This window comes from Conger conger, chromosome 17, assembly GCF_963514075.1.
Source record: "Conger conger chromosome 17, fConCon1.1, whole genome shotgun sequence".
In the NCBI taxonomy this organism is placed as follows: Eukaryota; Metazoa; Chordata; class Actinopteri; order Anguilliformes; family Congridae; genus Conger; species Conger conger.
This window is the reverse complement of record NC_083776.1, coordinates 6,117,424-6,132,380: the sequence shown is the minus strand read 5'-3', so window position 1 is coordinate 6,132,380 and position 14,957 is coordinate 6,117,424. Positions and strand designations below refer to the sequence as shown.

The window sequence follows — 14,957 nt, the reverse complement described above, 5'->3', positions numbered from 1 at the left end:
GTACTTTTCTCCCAATGTACCCTGGAAATACAGTATTTGGGTACAAATAAGTGCAAACAAAAAACAGTATAAATTAATTATATATTTCTGGCTACGGGTACAATTTTATGTACCTATAGGGTAGCACCCAAGTGACAAGCATTTATACCTTTTTTTTTCTCATAGTTTTATTTCGGAGAGTGTACAGTGGATGTGACCCTTGTCCAGGCCTGGGAAACAGATCGCCCGTGGGTGAGGAGTGCAGAGCCTGGTTTGAGCGTTGCTGGGACTCGCAGAAGCCTCTGTAACAGGAGTCTCTACCAGAAATAGATCAAATATGCAGCACATGTAACCCCATCAGAGGCTGCCTGGCCAGGCTGTGCCCCACACGGTAATACCAGCCTCGCTTTACCCAGAAAACCAATTTCTGGATCAGGGTCCACGCAAATGATTTGCGACATTCCGCCCATTAAAGGTCATTTCAAAAGCGTGATCGATTTAACGCCCCGTGACGCGAGCCTTCGGGAGGCCACGCGGTCGTCTTACCCGCATTAACGCTCTCCGCCAGCTAGGGGGCGACGGAGCCAACATTCTACCCGCAAATGTCCAAAAAGCTTTCGATGAATTGCGGCGACCATCTGGGTTAACGTTTATATTACCGCTTTAACGGGGACAGGAGACGAGCGAGTGTGCAGAGTTTAAGTCTGTCGACACTAATCATGTTGTAGGAGTATTTGACGAGGTGGCAATCAGATTAAAATTTCACCAAGAATATGCGAGAATGTTTACATTGATGAGGTGGGAGGTGATTTTAAAATGAACAACTTGCTCGTCAGTATTTGTGTTCATATACGTATATGTGTAAGCCAAAAACTAAATCAGGGGCACATACATGAAAACGGGACAACTGTGGATGTCACAAAATCCCAGCACTCTCATTTTTGTAGGTAAATTTAACATCGTTGTTTTATTGGAGTACACGTGGACTGTATTTTGAAGACGCTTAAGTGCGTTTTTCCATCACAGGTAAGCTGAAAAGCAAAATGATTAACTGATTTTATTTCATCACAAACTGCAGCCTGTCTCTACATAGCCAGCAATCACCACACAGAATGTGAGGTGACACTTACCAGAACACCAGCACAGGTGTTAGTAGGTAGTAGGTAGTAGTTAGTAGTTAGTAAAAGACATGGTGTCACGGGAATGTTAACTTTCTATACTGTGATTGTTATGCGACAAAAACAGATCTCTGACAGCCTGTTATTTAAATTAGCATTTAAATTTGAATCAATTCTCAAAGGCCTTCATTTGTTAATGCCGTTGCACACGTTACAAATATGACTGTATCCATTTTCTTTGTTGGCTATAAATATAACTAAGCACCACATATTTTTGACAGGAGATCACTACTCAGTAAAAATGTCATACAAAAACAGCATACCACATTTTTTTTTTCTTCTTCTTCTTTTGGACAGACCCCAAATGCAGTCATAATTAACCCATTACCGTTAGTCACACCACAGTAAAGCTGCTTTTAAACAGCTCAAATCTGCAGCGTGTTGTTGAATCCAGGTAACAAGCTACTTTTTTGTAAAGCAGTAGCCGTAGTATTGTGAAATGCATTTTGTACTGCACATACATATGGATTGGGGTCATGTAAACATACAGCACATTCAATAATTAGAGAAATAACAATATTCTCAGTTTTAATAAACTTTAAGAGTGCTTATATTAGTCTAGTCAGGACCATATATACCCTAAATAAATACACTGCACTGGATATTTTCTGTGGAGTTGGACTCTTTCTGTAGTGGAACAGGCACCTCTGGTTTACTCCAGAGACAGCACACAATGTACCACTCTTATGAACATGCTGCCATCACTGAACAGTCAGGCTTCATCAGGGATCAGGCACAGTGAGGGATTTTAGGAAGTCTCTTTTCAACGTTATATTGTCTCCAAGACAGCCGCCATTTCCTTGAACTGTTTGAAGAAGTTCTGAAAAGAGAGAAAGGGATCATCATCATCATCATCATCATCATCATCATGCCCAGCACTAGAAAAGCAAAGTTATTAAAGAAAAAAACTAAAACTAAATAAACAACTGAGAGCAACCTGGTCCAAAAAAAGTAAAGGAGAGATCCTGACCTGGAATTGTGGGATTGTCATTTCAAACGACTTGCTGGAGATCTGCCCCGACGAGTCCGCCACCTTCAGCAGTAAAGTGACGAAGGGCGAGTTCAGGGACCTGCAGCTGTCCGAGCTGATCGCCATCCCCAACTTCCACTGGACATCTACCAGCTGTGGACACGCACACACATACATACATGTGCACACACACAAAAACACAAACAAACAAACAGACACACACACACACACACACACACACACACACACACAGACAGAGACATGTGCACACACACAAAAACACAAACAAACAAACAAACAAACAGGCACAGACACACACACACACACACACATACATACATGTGCACACACACAAAAACACAAACAAACAGACACACACACACACAGACATGTGCACACACACAAAAACACAAATAAACAAACAAACAAAAAAACAGGCACACACACACACACACACACATACACAGACATGTGCACACATACACAGGGTGAAGCGGCTTCACAGCAGACATCCTCTAGTCGATGATAAAATTTGACAGTTGAGATTTTCTTCATTTGTAGTATTTTTTAATGCAACAGAACTCCCGAAAGTTGCTTTGACGGCGCTGGACATGGGCGTACCTGCCCCACGCTGAGCATGGCCTGCGCCTCCTGGTGGCCGCAGACGGAAGCACCCTGTTCACTCCACAGTTTACGCACCACCTGCAGGGCGGGTTTAGCCCACCTGCTGCTGCCCTCACAGAGCCGGCTGGTCAGCTGCTCCGCAGAGAGGCTGCTCTTCGCCGCTGATCTGCAGGGACAGGAAGGACAGGCAAATGCTGACAGGAAGTAGTCACTACAGGAAGTACTGACTACTGGAAGTATTCATATTACATTACATTACAGGCACTTAGCAGACACGGTTATCCAGGGCAACGTACAGCGCAATGTGCGCTGAAACCTCAAGAGTTCACTACAGGAGGTATTCACTCAGGAGCAGATCAGTGAAAGCTACAGGGAAGTAACATTACAGATCAGTGAAAGCTACAGGGAAGTAACATTACAGATCAGTGAAAGCTACAGGGAAGTAACACTACAGATCAGTGAAAGCTACAGGGAAGTAACATTACAGATCAGTGAAAGCTACAGGGAAGTAACATTACAGATCAGCGAAAGCTACAAGTGAGTGCACATTATAGTGTGACTAATGTACTGTTCACTCATTACCGGAAATGGAATGAAAGCAGTTTAGTTATCTCCTGAACAGCCCCCAGCTCCAGGCCTAGTCCAGCTTTATGAAATCTCTAAAATAAATAAAATGAAAAAAGCAATAAATAAGACATTACACGTGCGACATCACTGTGAGAACCATGTTAGGCAGATTTAAGACATATACCTGTATACTATGGTGAGTCACAAAATGGCGAATGTAGTATTTACTCACGTCACAGATCTCGACCACATCTATGGCCTGAACTCGTCCTTGAAGCTGATTCAGAATCTGCTGACACTGCGGTGATCAAAAGATTACAGGTGATGGAAACTGCAAACGCACGCACAGCTATCCGAGACAGCAGTTTGCACATTCTATACACGAGACACAGGAAGCTACCATTTCCCCTGACTTATGTTTAGATCAGACACGTCAAACCACAGCTCACGCATTGCCTGCTCTGTTCATACAGTATTACACAGCGGCACAGATACAATTACTACCCTGGACATGTTCTGCGGGTTCTTCCCCTTCATGAAACAAATGTACAACACTGGATATTTAAATGCACTGTACACTCACCGAGCACTTTATTAGCGACATTTTTACTTTATTACTCCTAGTTATTCATGCGATTATCTAATTAGCCAATTGTGTGGCAGCAGTGCAATGCATACAATCGTGTAGATACGGGTCAAGAGCTTCAGTAAATGTTCACATCAATCATCTGAATGGGGAAAAAATGTGATCTGAGTGACTTTGACCGTGGAATGGTTGTTGGTGGCAGACAGAGTGGTTTGAGTATCTCTGAGAAACTGCTGATCTCCTGGGATTTTCACGCACACTAGTCTCCAGAGTTTGCAAGGAATGGTGCAAAAATAAACAAAAGATCCAGTGAGCAGCAGTTCTGCAGACAGAAACACCTTGTCAATGAGAGATGTCAGAGGAGAATGGCCAGACTGGTCAAAGCCATCAGGAAGGTGACAGTAACACAAATAACCACACATTACAACAGTGGTATACAGAAGAGCAGTAGAAGACTACTCTAGTAAAAAACTACTCTAACTAGTCTAATAAATACCTAATAAAGTGCTCACTGAGTGTATAAGCAAAACTCTTGCCATAATCTTGTGATGTCCACCTGACAAACAGCACAACTTGTGCTTCTACACAATATACAAAAGTAGACTTATTACACTTGTAGCAAGTTCACTGGGCATAGCGCATATTAATCACTAACATTTAATTTGAAATAAATTTTAGTGATTCATTAAAATTTCTAAAGAGAAACTATCCAGGGTATGTGTGAATGTTCTTACTGTTTCTGCGAACAAATCTGTTGGCAGACTTCCAATGTTTTCGACAACTTTGTCCACGCCTAAAACAAAAACAAAATAAGTGCGATGTATAGAAAGCAATAACAAAAAACGTATACGCATGTATACATACAGCTAGATAACCAGCTAGACTCCTAATTTCAACGAACGTACAGAAAACAAAATGCCAATTAGGACATGGCTCCATTAACATTATATCGTTAACTTGATATACATATAACTACCTACAAAATTCTCCAGAATTAACCTGCGGGAATTTATGGTTAAATCAAATCGGGGAGTACAAATTAGAAATATTTTGAATCAACGTTAGATTGCCTCTGTATAGCAGCCACTGTTAGCTGGCTAGCAGCAGTAATAAAGGTAACCATCTTGCTTAAAAGCTACAAATATACTGAATAGTAAGCAGTGAAAAGTCTATTTGCCAAATACTCATTGTCGATAAGAAAACGGGAGATAAAACCCACATTAAGTTTACATTTTATCAAACAAAACCCACCGCCGGCTGATTCCACTCCCAGCATCTCTGAACAGGAACTTCAGTTTCCGGGTGGAGGAGATCCTGAACGTTGATTGGATCTCTTGTTCTTCCGTCACAAACGATTGGTCAATGTTTCGACACTTGACGCTCCAATGGCGTGCGACAGCATCCATTGAGGAGCCGTGTCAAAAAAACTAAACAAAAACATAACAATGCCTTATTTATCAATTTATTTATAGAATTAGTTAAAACCCAGTGTCACGCATCCATTCCAAATCAAAACCATTCACAGCAATGCGATAGCTGGGTGCACTGATAATAGATTATTAAAAGGACATGGCAGTTTACGGTTTTATCTCAATATACCAAATTTATTTCATTCCCTTTTGAAGAGAGGACCTTTATATCTTGTACAACTGCGCCCTCGTCAGGTTGGATTGGCCCTTTGCATTCATTCGATGAATTATTGATAAACTATATGTATTATTAGATGGCTACTTCCACCTCCTTCTTGGGAACGAAGGATACAGGATGGATTACAAACTTGTTTATTTGGCCACATTCTAAGCGGTTGAAAATGCAAAGCCACTGGAAACGACGGTCCACTTGCTCTTTGATAACAAATAGATGTCGATGTCGTTCCTCGTGCACCCCGCCCTGCAAAAACTGAACACCAAAATGAGTTAACTGTCCGGAGAAATATGAAGCAGCAACCCTCCTACGTGCTGATTCACTCCCCCCACGCGGCACCGCTTTCACCCATACCCTCTGACATGGCACAGTCCATTCGCCTTTTTAGGGGAGGACGTTTTTCATTCTAAAAAAAAGTCTACATTCAGATCCGCACATAATATCTTAAATTGCAACTAAATGTATAGATACTAGCTTAAGAGCATATACTTAGTTGTGACATTTGTCTTTGCAATGTACATAGTGAAGAAGATGTGACACTATAAATATCGTTACCCCTTTAATCGGGTTGCGAGTTGAATGTGCATAGGCGGAAGCGCCTCTCATCTGTCAAGCTACAAGCGACTAAGCGGTGAAGTTTTAGTTGAAGTGCAAGAATTAGCTTCACAGATTCAGTGCATACTTTTCAATATAGTTAAAAATGGAAGGCCAGCGCTGGTTGCCTTTGGAAGCTAACCCCGATGTATGTATTGAAAGTTTGCTTTCACATTACAATCACATGGTCATTCATTTTAGAAAACAAAAGACTCGCTAGCTATCTGTAGTAACTAGCTTAGCTGGATAGCCCTGGTGTGCACGGGGAACATTTGGCAAACGATTTCTCTTCTATTCTTTCTTGCAGGTAATGAACCAAGTGAGTGTTCGCCTTGTCAATCAACACAGATCTCGGACGTAGGGGTGAAATGACAGAACCTTCTCGCATTTTCCTTTGTGCCGCTAACACAACGAGCTAGAACTGAGCGCATTGATTTAAAATGAATGCTTTACCAGTAATGTTAGGGCGTGATATCTGCTCCACAGCCTTGACAACTGTAGCTAATTACTGCTAATGCCTCACTCTGAAATTGAAAGTACTGCGTGCATGTTTACTGATCGCAAGTGTACATTTAACGATGACATTTTTCTGATTTTATTTTCCTCCTTTTTCCTCGAATATAGGGTGAACTAAATAATAAGTACCCCAGATATTTGAATTTGTAAATCAGTGATTATTATTTTTGTTATTCATGCTTTGTTTTATTATTTATTATTGTTGCTGTTGTTGTTGTTATTATTATTGGTAGTAGTAGTAGTAGTATTATTAGGATTAGTATTATTACTATTACTGTTCTAGCGGTAGCATAAACGTTTTAGTTGTCAGTAACATAATTTAAACTTTGCGCAGTATTAGTGACAACAGTTATGACGTGATTGCAAAGGTGAGCAAAAGACCGGAAGTCAGCTATGACACTGACATTCTGCCTGAACGTTAATCTTATGAAAGCAGTGCTTTTTCTTTTATCTTTTTTTTTTCTTGTTATTGCATCATAGCTTGATTATGTAATTACAATAATATGGCTGGAGTGTGGAAACAACTATAGTTAAGTGACATTCACTGACTAATAAGCAAATGACTTGCTTCGTGTGTTGTGTTTGTGATAAATGATGACATTTGCGATTGTGATTTATCAAGTTCCTGCGGCAGCTGGGTCTGCAGCCGAGCTGGCAGTTTGGGGACGTGTACGGTCTGGATCCAGAGCTGCTCAGCATGGTTCCCAGGCCTGTGAGCGCGGTCCTGCTCCTGTTCCCCGTGACAGACAAGGTACCGCCTCACCCAGTGTCAGATCCCCAAAACCATGTTCACCCCCTCTTAAAACTGACCTACGCAGGCCCTGTTCCTCTCGCTTCCTTGTCTGAGGTAGTAACCTGTAATATCCAAATGTTGACCGATGTTTATGTTATCCTTCCTATGATCGTTTAATGTTAAAATATCTATATATACAGTGGGGTCCAAACGTCTGAGTCCCACATTGAAAATCTGGGACTCATTTTTCATGTAATCATGGCAATAAACAGAAAGTTTTAGGATTTTGAACATTTTAAAACAAATTAAAGTTACTTCAAAGCTATGCAAGAACTACTTGTAGACCAAAGAAGAGCAAGGAGTGCTGCACAATCCACAATCACCTGACCTCAACCCCACTGAACATTTATGGGGGCACTTGAAGACTGACCAAATGCCAAGAAATTCTGAAATTTGTGTCCATTTTTCAGATTCTACTTTTTACATGAATTACATTACATTAATGGCATTTGGCAGACGCTCTTATCCAGAGCGACGTACAACAAAGTGCATACCCGTAACCAGGGATAAGTGCGCTGAAAGACCCTAGAGGGAAGTACAATTTCAACTGCTACCTGTACAACAAAGATAAGGACCAGGGCCTTTTATTATTATTATTTTAAATTATTATTATTATTATTATTATTATTATATATATTTTTTAAACGAACAAATAAACAAACGAACAACAAAGCAAAAGTGACCAAACTTAACTATCCAAGCACTGCTTACCTAGCCAACTAAAAATACCGATACACAAAGTAAATCACAAAGACAACAATTAAGGTTCACAGGGAGGTAGGGAGGGACGGGGAGAGGTGCTGCTTGAAGAGGTGCGTCTTCAGTTTGCACTTAAAGGTGGGGAGAGATTCTACAGTTCTGACCTCAACAGGGAGTTTGTTCCACCACCGTGGAGCCAGAACAGACAGTAGTCGTGAGCGTGAGGTGGAGGTTCGGAGAGGGGGAGGTGCCAAGCGGCCGGTGGAGGCTGAACGAAGAGGTCTGGCAGGGGTGTAGGGTCTAATGATTTTTTGTAGGTAAGCTGGGGAAGACCCCTTAACTGCTTGGAAGGCTAGCACCTATGTTTTGAATTTGATGCGAGCCATGATAGGCAGCCAGTGGAGGGAAGTAAGCAGGGGGGTGATGTGTGAGTATTTGGGAAGGTTGAAGACCAGACGAGCTGCTGCATTCTGGATAAGTTGGAGGGGTCTGATGGCAGATGCTGGGAGGCCAGCCAAGAGGGAATTGCAGTAGTCCAGGCGGGACAGAACCATCGCTTGGACCAGGAGCTGGGTCGAGTAGGGGGTGAGAAAGGGGCGGATGTTGTATAGGAAGAACCTGCATGACCGGGTCACCGCCGCAATGTTCTCGGAGAGGGACAGTCTGCTGTCCATCACCACGCCGAGGTTCCTTGCACTGGGTGATGGCGTAAGTGTGTTATCCCCGAGGGAAATGGAGAGATCCAGATGGGGAGAGGTTTTAGCAGGGATGAATATCATTTTAGTCTTACCTGGGTTGAGCTTTAGATGGTGGTTGTCCATCCAGCTCTGGATGTCACTCAGGCAAGCAGAGATACGGGCTGAAACCTGTGTCTCAGATGGTGGGAACGAGATGAAGAGTTGGGTATCGTCCACATAGCAGTGGTAGGATAGCCCATGTGCAGTGATCACAGGGCCAAGGGAATGAGTGTAAAGAGAAAAAAGAAGCGGCCCTAGGACTGAGCCCTGGGGCAAGGGGCCGAGGTGTCGATACCGAACCAGCCCAGGCAACCTGGAAGGAGCGACCAGAGAGGTAGGACTCAATCCAGTCCAGGGCTGTGCCACAGATGCCCGTTGCTGAGAGGGCGGACAGGAGGATGGAGTGATCCACAGTGTCAAAGGCAGCAGAGAGATCTAGAAGAATGAGGACAGAGGAGAGGGAGGCTGCTCGTGCGGCATGGAGTGATTCACTGACGGAGAGGAGCGCGGTCTCTGTCGAGTGGCCCGATCTGAAGCCAGACTGATTGGGGTCTAGCAGGTTGTTGTTAGAAAAGAAAGAAGAAAGTTGAGTAGAAGCGGCTCGTTCTATGGTTTTAGAAAGAAAAGGAAGAAGAGATACCGGGCGGTAGTTCTGGATGATGGAGGGATCCCGAGTAGGCTTTTTTTAGTAGCGGTGTGATGTGGGCCCTCTTGGAGGATGTGGTCCTGGAGACCTTTTGACTCAAATTGTTATGCTGATAATAATAATTCGTGATGAAAAATGTTAAGCACCCTTTCATTCATCAGCACAACATAATAAGATGATATTCTGAATAGTTTAGAATGAATGAATAGTCTGATCTGCTGATGATTGACCTTTGCATATAAGAGATGAATAAAAGACGGTGATGTGTTGAACGGGGTTATGTTTCCTGTTCCTGTTCAGTATGAAACCTTCAGGATGGAGGAGGAGGTGAAGATCAGGGCGCAGGGTCAGCAGGTCAACCCCGACGTGTACTTCATGAGGCAGACGATAGGCAACGCCTGCGGCACCATCGGCCTGATCCACGCCGTGGCCAATAACCAGGCCCGTCTGGACTTCGGTAGGCCCGGCTCTCCCCCCGCGGCATTCTGGGTAACTGACACATCAGGGACCCGCAGCTGAGTCTTTACGGCAGGGGTCTCTGACCCTGGTCCCGGAGAGCTACTGGGTCTGCTGGTCTTTGTTTTCACCGTAAAATCGGCACCCTCTTGAGACCCAGGTAACCAGGTGAGGTGAGTTCATTAATCAGTTAGAGCAGTTGATTACAGTTAAGTGCAGAGTAACAACGAAAACCAGCAGACCCTGTGGCTCTCCAGGACCAGGGTTGGAGACCACTGCTTTACAACACTCTCAGAAAAAATAGTTCCAAAAGGAACCCGTTGATTCCATAGATCAGGAGTGGCCAATTTGAGTCCTGGAAGGCCGGTGTGTATCCACATATTACCTTGCCTAAGTGAGCTAATTGGCTGTATACAGCAACACGGACTTACCCGAAGATCCGTAAAATCATAAAAATTTTCTTTACATAGCGACACAACAGTCTTTGGCTGTCATTAATGCGCTTATGAAGAGATATAGCTAAAATGTCAGTTGGTGTAAAAGTTAGGCCTAATTAAGTCATTAAGGCCACAAGTTTGTATGAAATCGATATGGCTGACTTTGCCCACCTCTGCCATGGAAGACGCCCATCTAGTTTAATGGTTCTTTGTCTGGGTGCTTTCACACTTCACACACCTATGATGGAGGGTTCCATAAATAACTAAAAAGGGTTCGCCTATGGAGACAAGTAGAACCATTTTTTTCTGAGAGTGCACATTACACGGTTCATTCATCCATGGAAATAAAAAAAGTGAGGCACTCAATCTGTCTTTCAGAACCAGATTCTGCCCTGAAGAAGTTTCTGGTGCAGTCCAGTTCCCTCAGTCCAGAAGATAAGGCCACTTTCCTTGAGAAAGACGAGGTAGGGTATAAAACAGTGGAGGAATACACTTGTTCAGATATTATCATTTATATTTTATACTACTCACTCATTCCCCATGTGTTGTTTGTAACTGTCAGCTGTCATGTTGGGTAACCGTGTTTTATGTGAGCCTCGCCTTGATCTAAATGAGCTATTCCTGGTTAAATAACGGTTAAATTATTTTTTTTAAAGAATGCTTATGAGCGACTGCTGTCAGTAAAGACACGCATTGCCAACCAAGTCAGACATGTATTAATTGTTCAAAGCGCATTCAGGGAATGATCTGAAAGACTGTGAATATGTGCATTTTAAGTAAGCAAATCAAACGGAAGGTGACGATCACACGCTGCTTCGCCGTAGGGTGATTTCCCAGAATAGGTCAGGACAGAGGAGGACAGAGGTCCCATTGTTCTTGCCCTGCACATCCCGTGTCAGGATTAGGAAGGCCGGCTCTGTTTGGCAACATCCCACCGAGTGTCGCTTGAGCAGTTACACATGTAAAATCACACCTTGTGTGAAACCTTCTGTCCGGGCACAGCTGTAGAGCGGTGTGTGTGTGTGTGTGTGTGTAATGTGGGGTTCTTGTGGTACCTGTCACGGCTAATCGAAGCTCTTTCTGTGTGAAATAATCGCAGAGTATTCGTGTCACGCACGAGTCCAGCGCGCAGGAAGGACAGACAGAGGTGAGTCCTCCCGGCCAATCCAGAGCAAGTGAAAGTAGAACGCGTCGTTTGCTGGATGTGTTTACAGTACTGTGTGTACAATGTCCGGCTAAATTATATTTTCTGTGCCCAACACAGCACCATATTTCCAAAAAAACAAAAACACTCTTCTGAAGATTATTTTTATCAACTTTTTCTAGATGTATTTTTTATTATTATTATTATTATATTATTTTTTTATTTTTACATTTGGGCTGAGATTAATTTTACATTTGGGCCATATTTCCTCTGACCCATATTGACCCGGTTGCCCCCCCTGCCCCTCAGTGGAGGTCAGAAATCTTCATATTTCTGCTTCCCTTTGTTCCTGTTACGATGAGACGATTACACCACCAAAAATATTTCAGGGATTAACATTGATCTCATTATATAAGTGATCTGAATAGATAAAGTAGTTCAGATTCTCTTGTGAACCAGCGACGGCAGGTTAAGATGTTGGTGCTTGACCAGGGGTATGACAAAGTATAATTACAGTATGACTACAGAAACCCAGTTTGGGTGTGAACTGTTAGCCACCGTGCAGTTGGCCTTGTGTTGGAAAAATAATGCCTCCTCATTCTGCTGGGTCATCTGCCTTCATTTTAAAGTTTTGCCTTTTGCCAAAACACTTTGTCCTTGTGTCTTGTCCCTGCAAACATCGCTCTTTCTCATGACTGAGACTGTTTTTGCATAGCCCTTCAGATATGGCAGGCTTCGGGTCATATACAGTGGTAAATTGGGCGGCTATCTTGTGCGTCTCTTGATAGATTATATTCCTGCCAACTGCGTATTGCAGCATTAGTTAAATGAGTAGAAAACGAGAGCTCTTGTATCCAGTAGGCAGTAAAATGAGCTGGTGTCAGCACTCAGATCTCAGGTACAGCAGTGGATAAACAGGCTGGCATCTGCCTGAACATGACTCAAATGTGTGGTTACTCCATATGGTTTCACTCCAGGTCATGCTTGCTGTAGAGTTACCTCAGACATGGCTGACCAAAAGCCAGCGTGCGTCAGTGGAAACACTCCTTTAGATGCATACCGTAGCATGGATGTTAAATGCTAATTCAATTCACATTATATGCTTATGATTTTCAGTAGAGAAGCTACAGATTCCTTCTTTAAATACTATTGTTTTCTTGTCTGCTGTTTCCCAGAGTAGATCATTGCGTACAGCACAGTACATACCCTGACAAACAACACAGATTTTGAGACTTCTATAGTTTGTAAGAGGAATGAAGATTTGTCTTGGTCAAAGGTGGCATTTGCTGTTGTTGAGTTTTTAATCTGCTGTGTTTGCGTCTCTTCTCAGGCCCCGAGTTTAGATGAAAAAGTGGACTTGCATTTTATTGCATTTGTGAATGTCGGGGGGAGTCTGTATGAGCTGGGTGAGTTGATCCTCCTGTCATATTTATTGCCCTGTCATTGGGCAGCACATGTGGATGATTTTAATGCATTAAAAGATGTAGTAGCAGTAATTTAAAAAGAAAAATGTCATGGTAAATGGTTGGCATTTATATAGCGCCTTTATCCAAAGCGCTGTACAATTGAAGCTTCTCATTCACCCATTTATACGCACACTCACACACCGACGGTGGTAAATTGGGCGGTTCAAGTATCACCTCTGGTGCTTGGGAAAAGTCAATGAAGATCGTGCCTGTTGTAAATTAGAAACGTAAATAATCCCGATGCATTGTTGCGGAATAACAATCTAACTGCCATTACCGTTTGTTTGTTTGTACGTAGACGGCCGCAAGCCCTTCCCAATCGCCCATGGGAAAACCACAGAGGACACTTTCCTTGAGGTAAAACGTTAATTAACTTTAACTCTTCTTGTTATTATCTTGGGAAGTCCGGGGTGTTAAACCGAGTTTGAAGACTTTGCTGCGGGCATTGTTTGATTGGGTCTGTTTTATGATATTTGTCATGGATTGCAATATGGTATCATTCCCGAGTCTCTTGTTTTGAGCATGTTTACAGTAATAGATACTGAAAATGTTACATTTATATGTCTTGTAGTTTTATATTGCACCATAATCAGGCATCGGCATCATTCATATCAGTTATTTACAAAAGAGTTTGGGGGAAAAAATCTAAACACATTGCACAAAATAGTTATATAATTAAGAGCTTTTACATATGAATTTACTGTACTGAGTGAGTAATGATATAATTCGGGGTTGTTTTTGCGGTGCCGTCCCCAGTGTAATTGCACTGTAATCATCGGAGAACATGTTAAATCCATAATTTGGTTCGGTGGTATTTTGTGTTTTTCGTCTTCCAGGACGCGACGGCAGTCTGTCAGAGATTCATGGCGCGAGACCCGGATGAGCTGCGCTTCACCGTCGTCGCGCTCTCCAAGGCGTGAAGCCCAACGGTCTTCCGCGCGACCCTCTGCTGTCAACCCCAATTTAAAATTACTGCCAATCCTTCGCAAGTGCTGAAAGTATTAGGAAATTAGCGTTTCTATGGAGATAGAGTAATACTGAACAAGGGAAGAATAGACATGTTATATTTATGCAAGTCTGTTCCTGATTTCTCTCAAGATTTTGCTGGCCAGCTTCACGAAAATGGATTATTTAAAAAACTAATTATCCAGCCACTTCCTACCAGAATAAAATAATCGCTTGTGCTGTGGGATTATGAGTACAATTATGGGTGAACATTACTGAACATAACGGTTTGTGTTTGGATGTCAGCACTTCAGTATTAATGTAGTTCAACTTGCAGTCAGACTGCCCCTAAACTAAACTTAACAGCGGTTCTCATTTAGATCTAAGATTGTGAGGTACCTTACATATATTGAGAGGGTAAAAACTGACAGAGATTTGATGCATGTGTGCTATTATTTATATGCCTAATTTCCATGTGTGCCACACAAGAACAATTGTGATTTTTTTTTTCTCAACAAAATGAATAAATTTTCTTGATCTCTTGTTGACACTGCTGTGGATCGCCCTTGTCTATTTTTATATAACTACAGCAAACACGCCATGCCCTGAGAGATTTGCATGCATCACATGTTAATGTTACACACACACACACACACACACACACACACACACACACACACACACACACACACACACACACACACACACCAACATAGTTGGCTAAGTTTCTGATGTTCCAATTCAAGAACAATTTATCATTCAGCATCAGTTTCATAAAAACGTGATTAGTAAATATGATTTGTGTAAAAATATAACATGAGATGGGAATGGTACACTGCACTAGAAAAGTAGACAAAGTGAACGGAACAAATGTTTTCAGTTAAAATTGTTTTAATAGGAGTGTCTGGAAGGAGGGATACGACACAAACAAACAACCTCTGCATTTTTTTTATGTACCAGTCCCACCAGGATATCC

The 14,957-nt window shown here is 42.4% G+C and overlaps 2 protein-coding genes across 3 annotated transcripts; one reads left to right on the top strand and one right to left on the bottom strand.

The window, feature by feature from the left end:
- Window positions 1-917: 917 nt before the first annotated feature.
- commd6 (COMM domain containing 6) lies at window positions 918-5,773 on the bottom strand. Its single transcript, XM_061226621.1, has 8 exons — window positions 5,682-5,773; window positions 5,156-5,331; window positions 4,639-4,697; window positions 3,551-3,616; window positions 3,334-3,410; window positions 2,749-2,917; window positions 2,128-2,280; window positions 918-1,977 (listed from the first exon to the last, which is right to left on the bottom strand). The coding sequence occupies exons 2-8, from the start codon at window positions 5,178-5,180 to the stop codon at window positions 1,927-1,929; spliced, it is 600 nt and encodes a 199-aa protein (XP_061082605.1). The 5' UTR covers window positions 5,181-5,331; window positions 5,682-5,773; the 3' UTR covers window positions 918-1,926.
- Window positions 5,774-6,128: 355 nt separating this feature from the next.
- On the top strand, window positions 6,129-14,536 carry uchl3 (ubiquitin carboxyl-terminal esterase L3 (ubiquitin thiolesterase)). 2 transcript variants are annotated; one of them, XM_061226390.1, is made up of 9 exons: window positions 6,129-6,290; window positions 6,450-6,461; window positions 7,281-7,409; window positions 9,834-9,990; window positions 10,805-10,890; window positions 11,526-11,573; window positions 12,901-12,976; window positions 13,335-13,393; window positions 13,873-14,536. In XM_061226390.1, the coding sequence occupies exons 1-9, from the start codon at window positions 6,249-6,251 to the stop codon at window positions 13,954-13,956; spliced, it is 693 nt and encodes a 230-aa protein (XP_061082374.1). In that variant the 5' UTR covers window positions 6,129-6,248; the 3' UTR covers window positions 13,957-14,536. The 2 variants fall into 2 exon arrangements, with proteins under 2 accessions (XP_061082374.1, XP_061082375.1); XM_061226391.1 differs by lacking the exons at window positions 6,129-6,290; window positions 6,450-6,461 and adding an exon at window positions 6,344-6,449.
- Window positions 14,537-14,957: the final 421 nt, after the last annotated feature.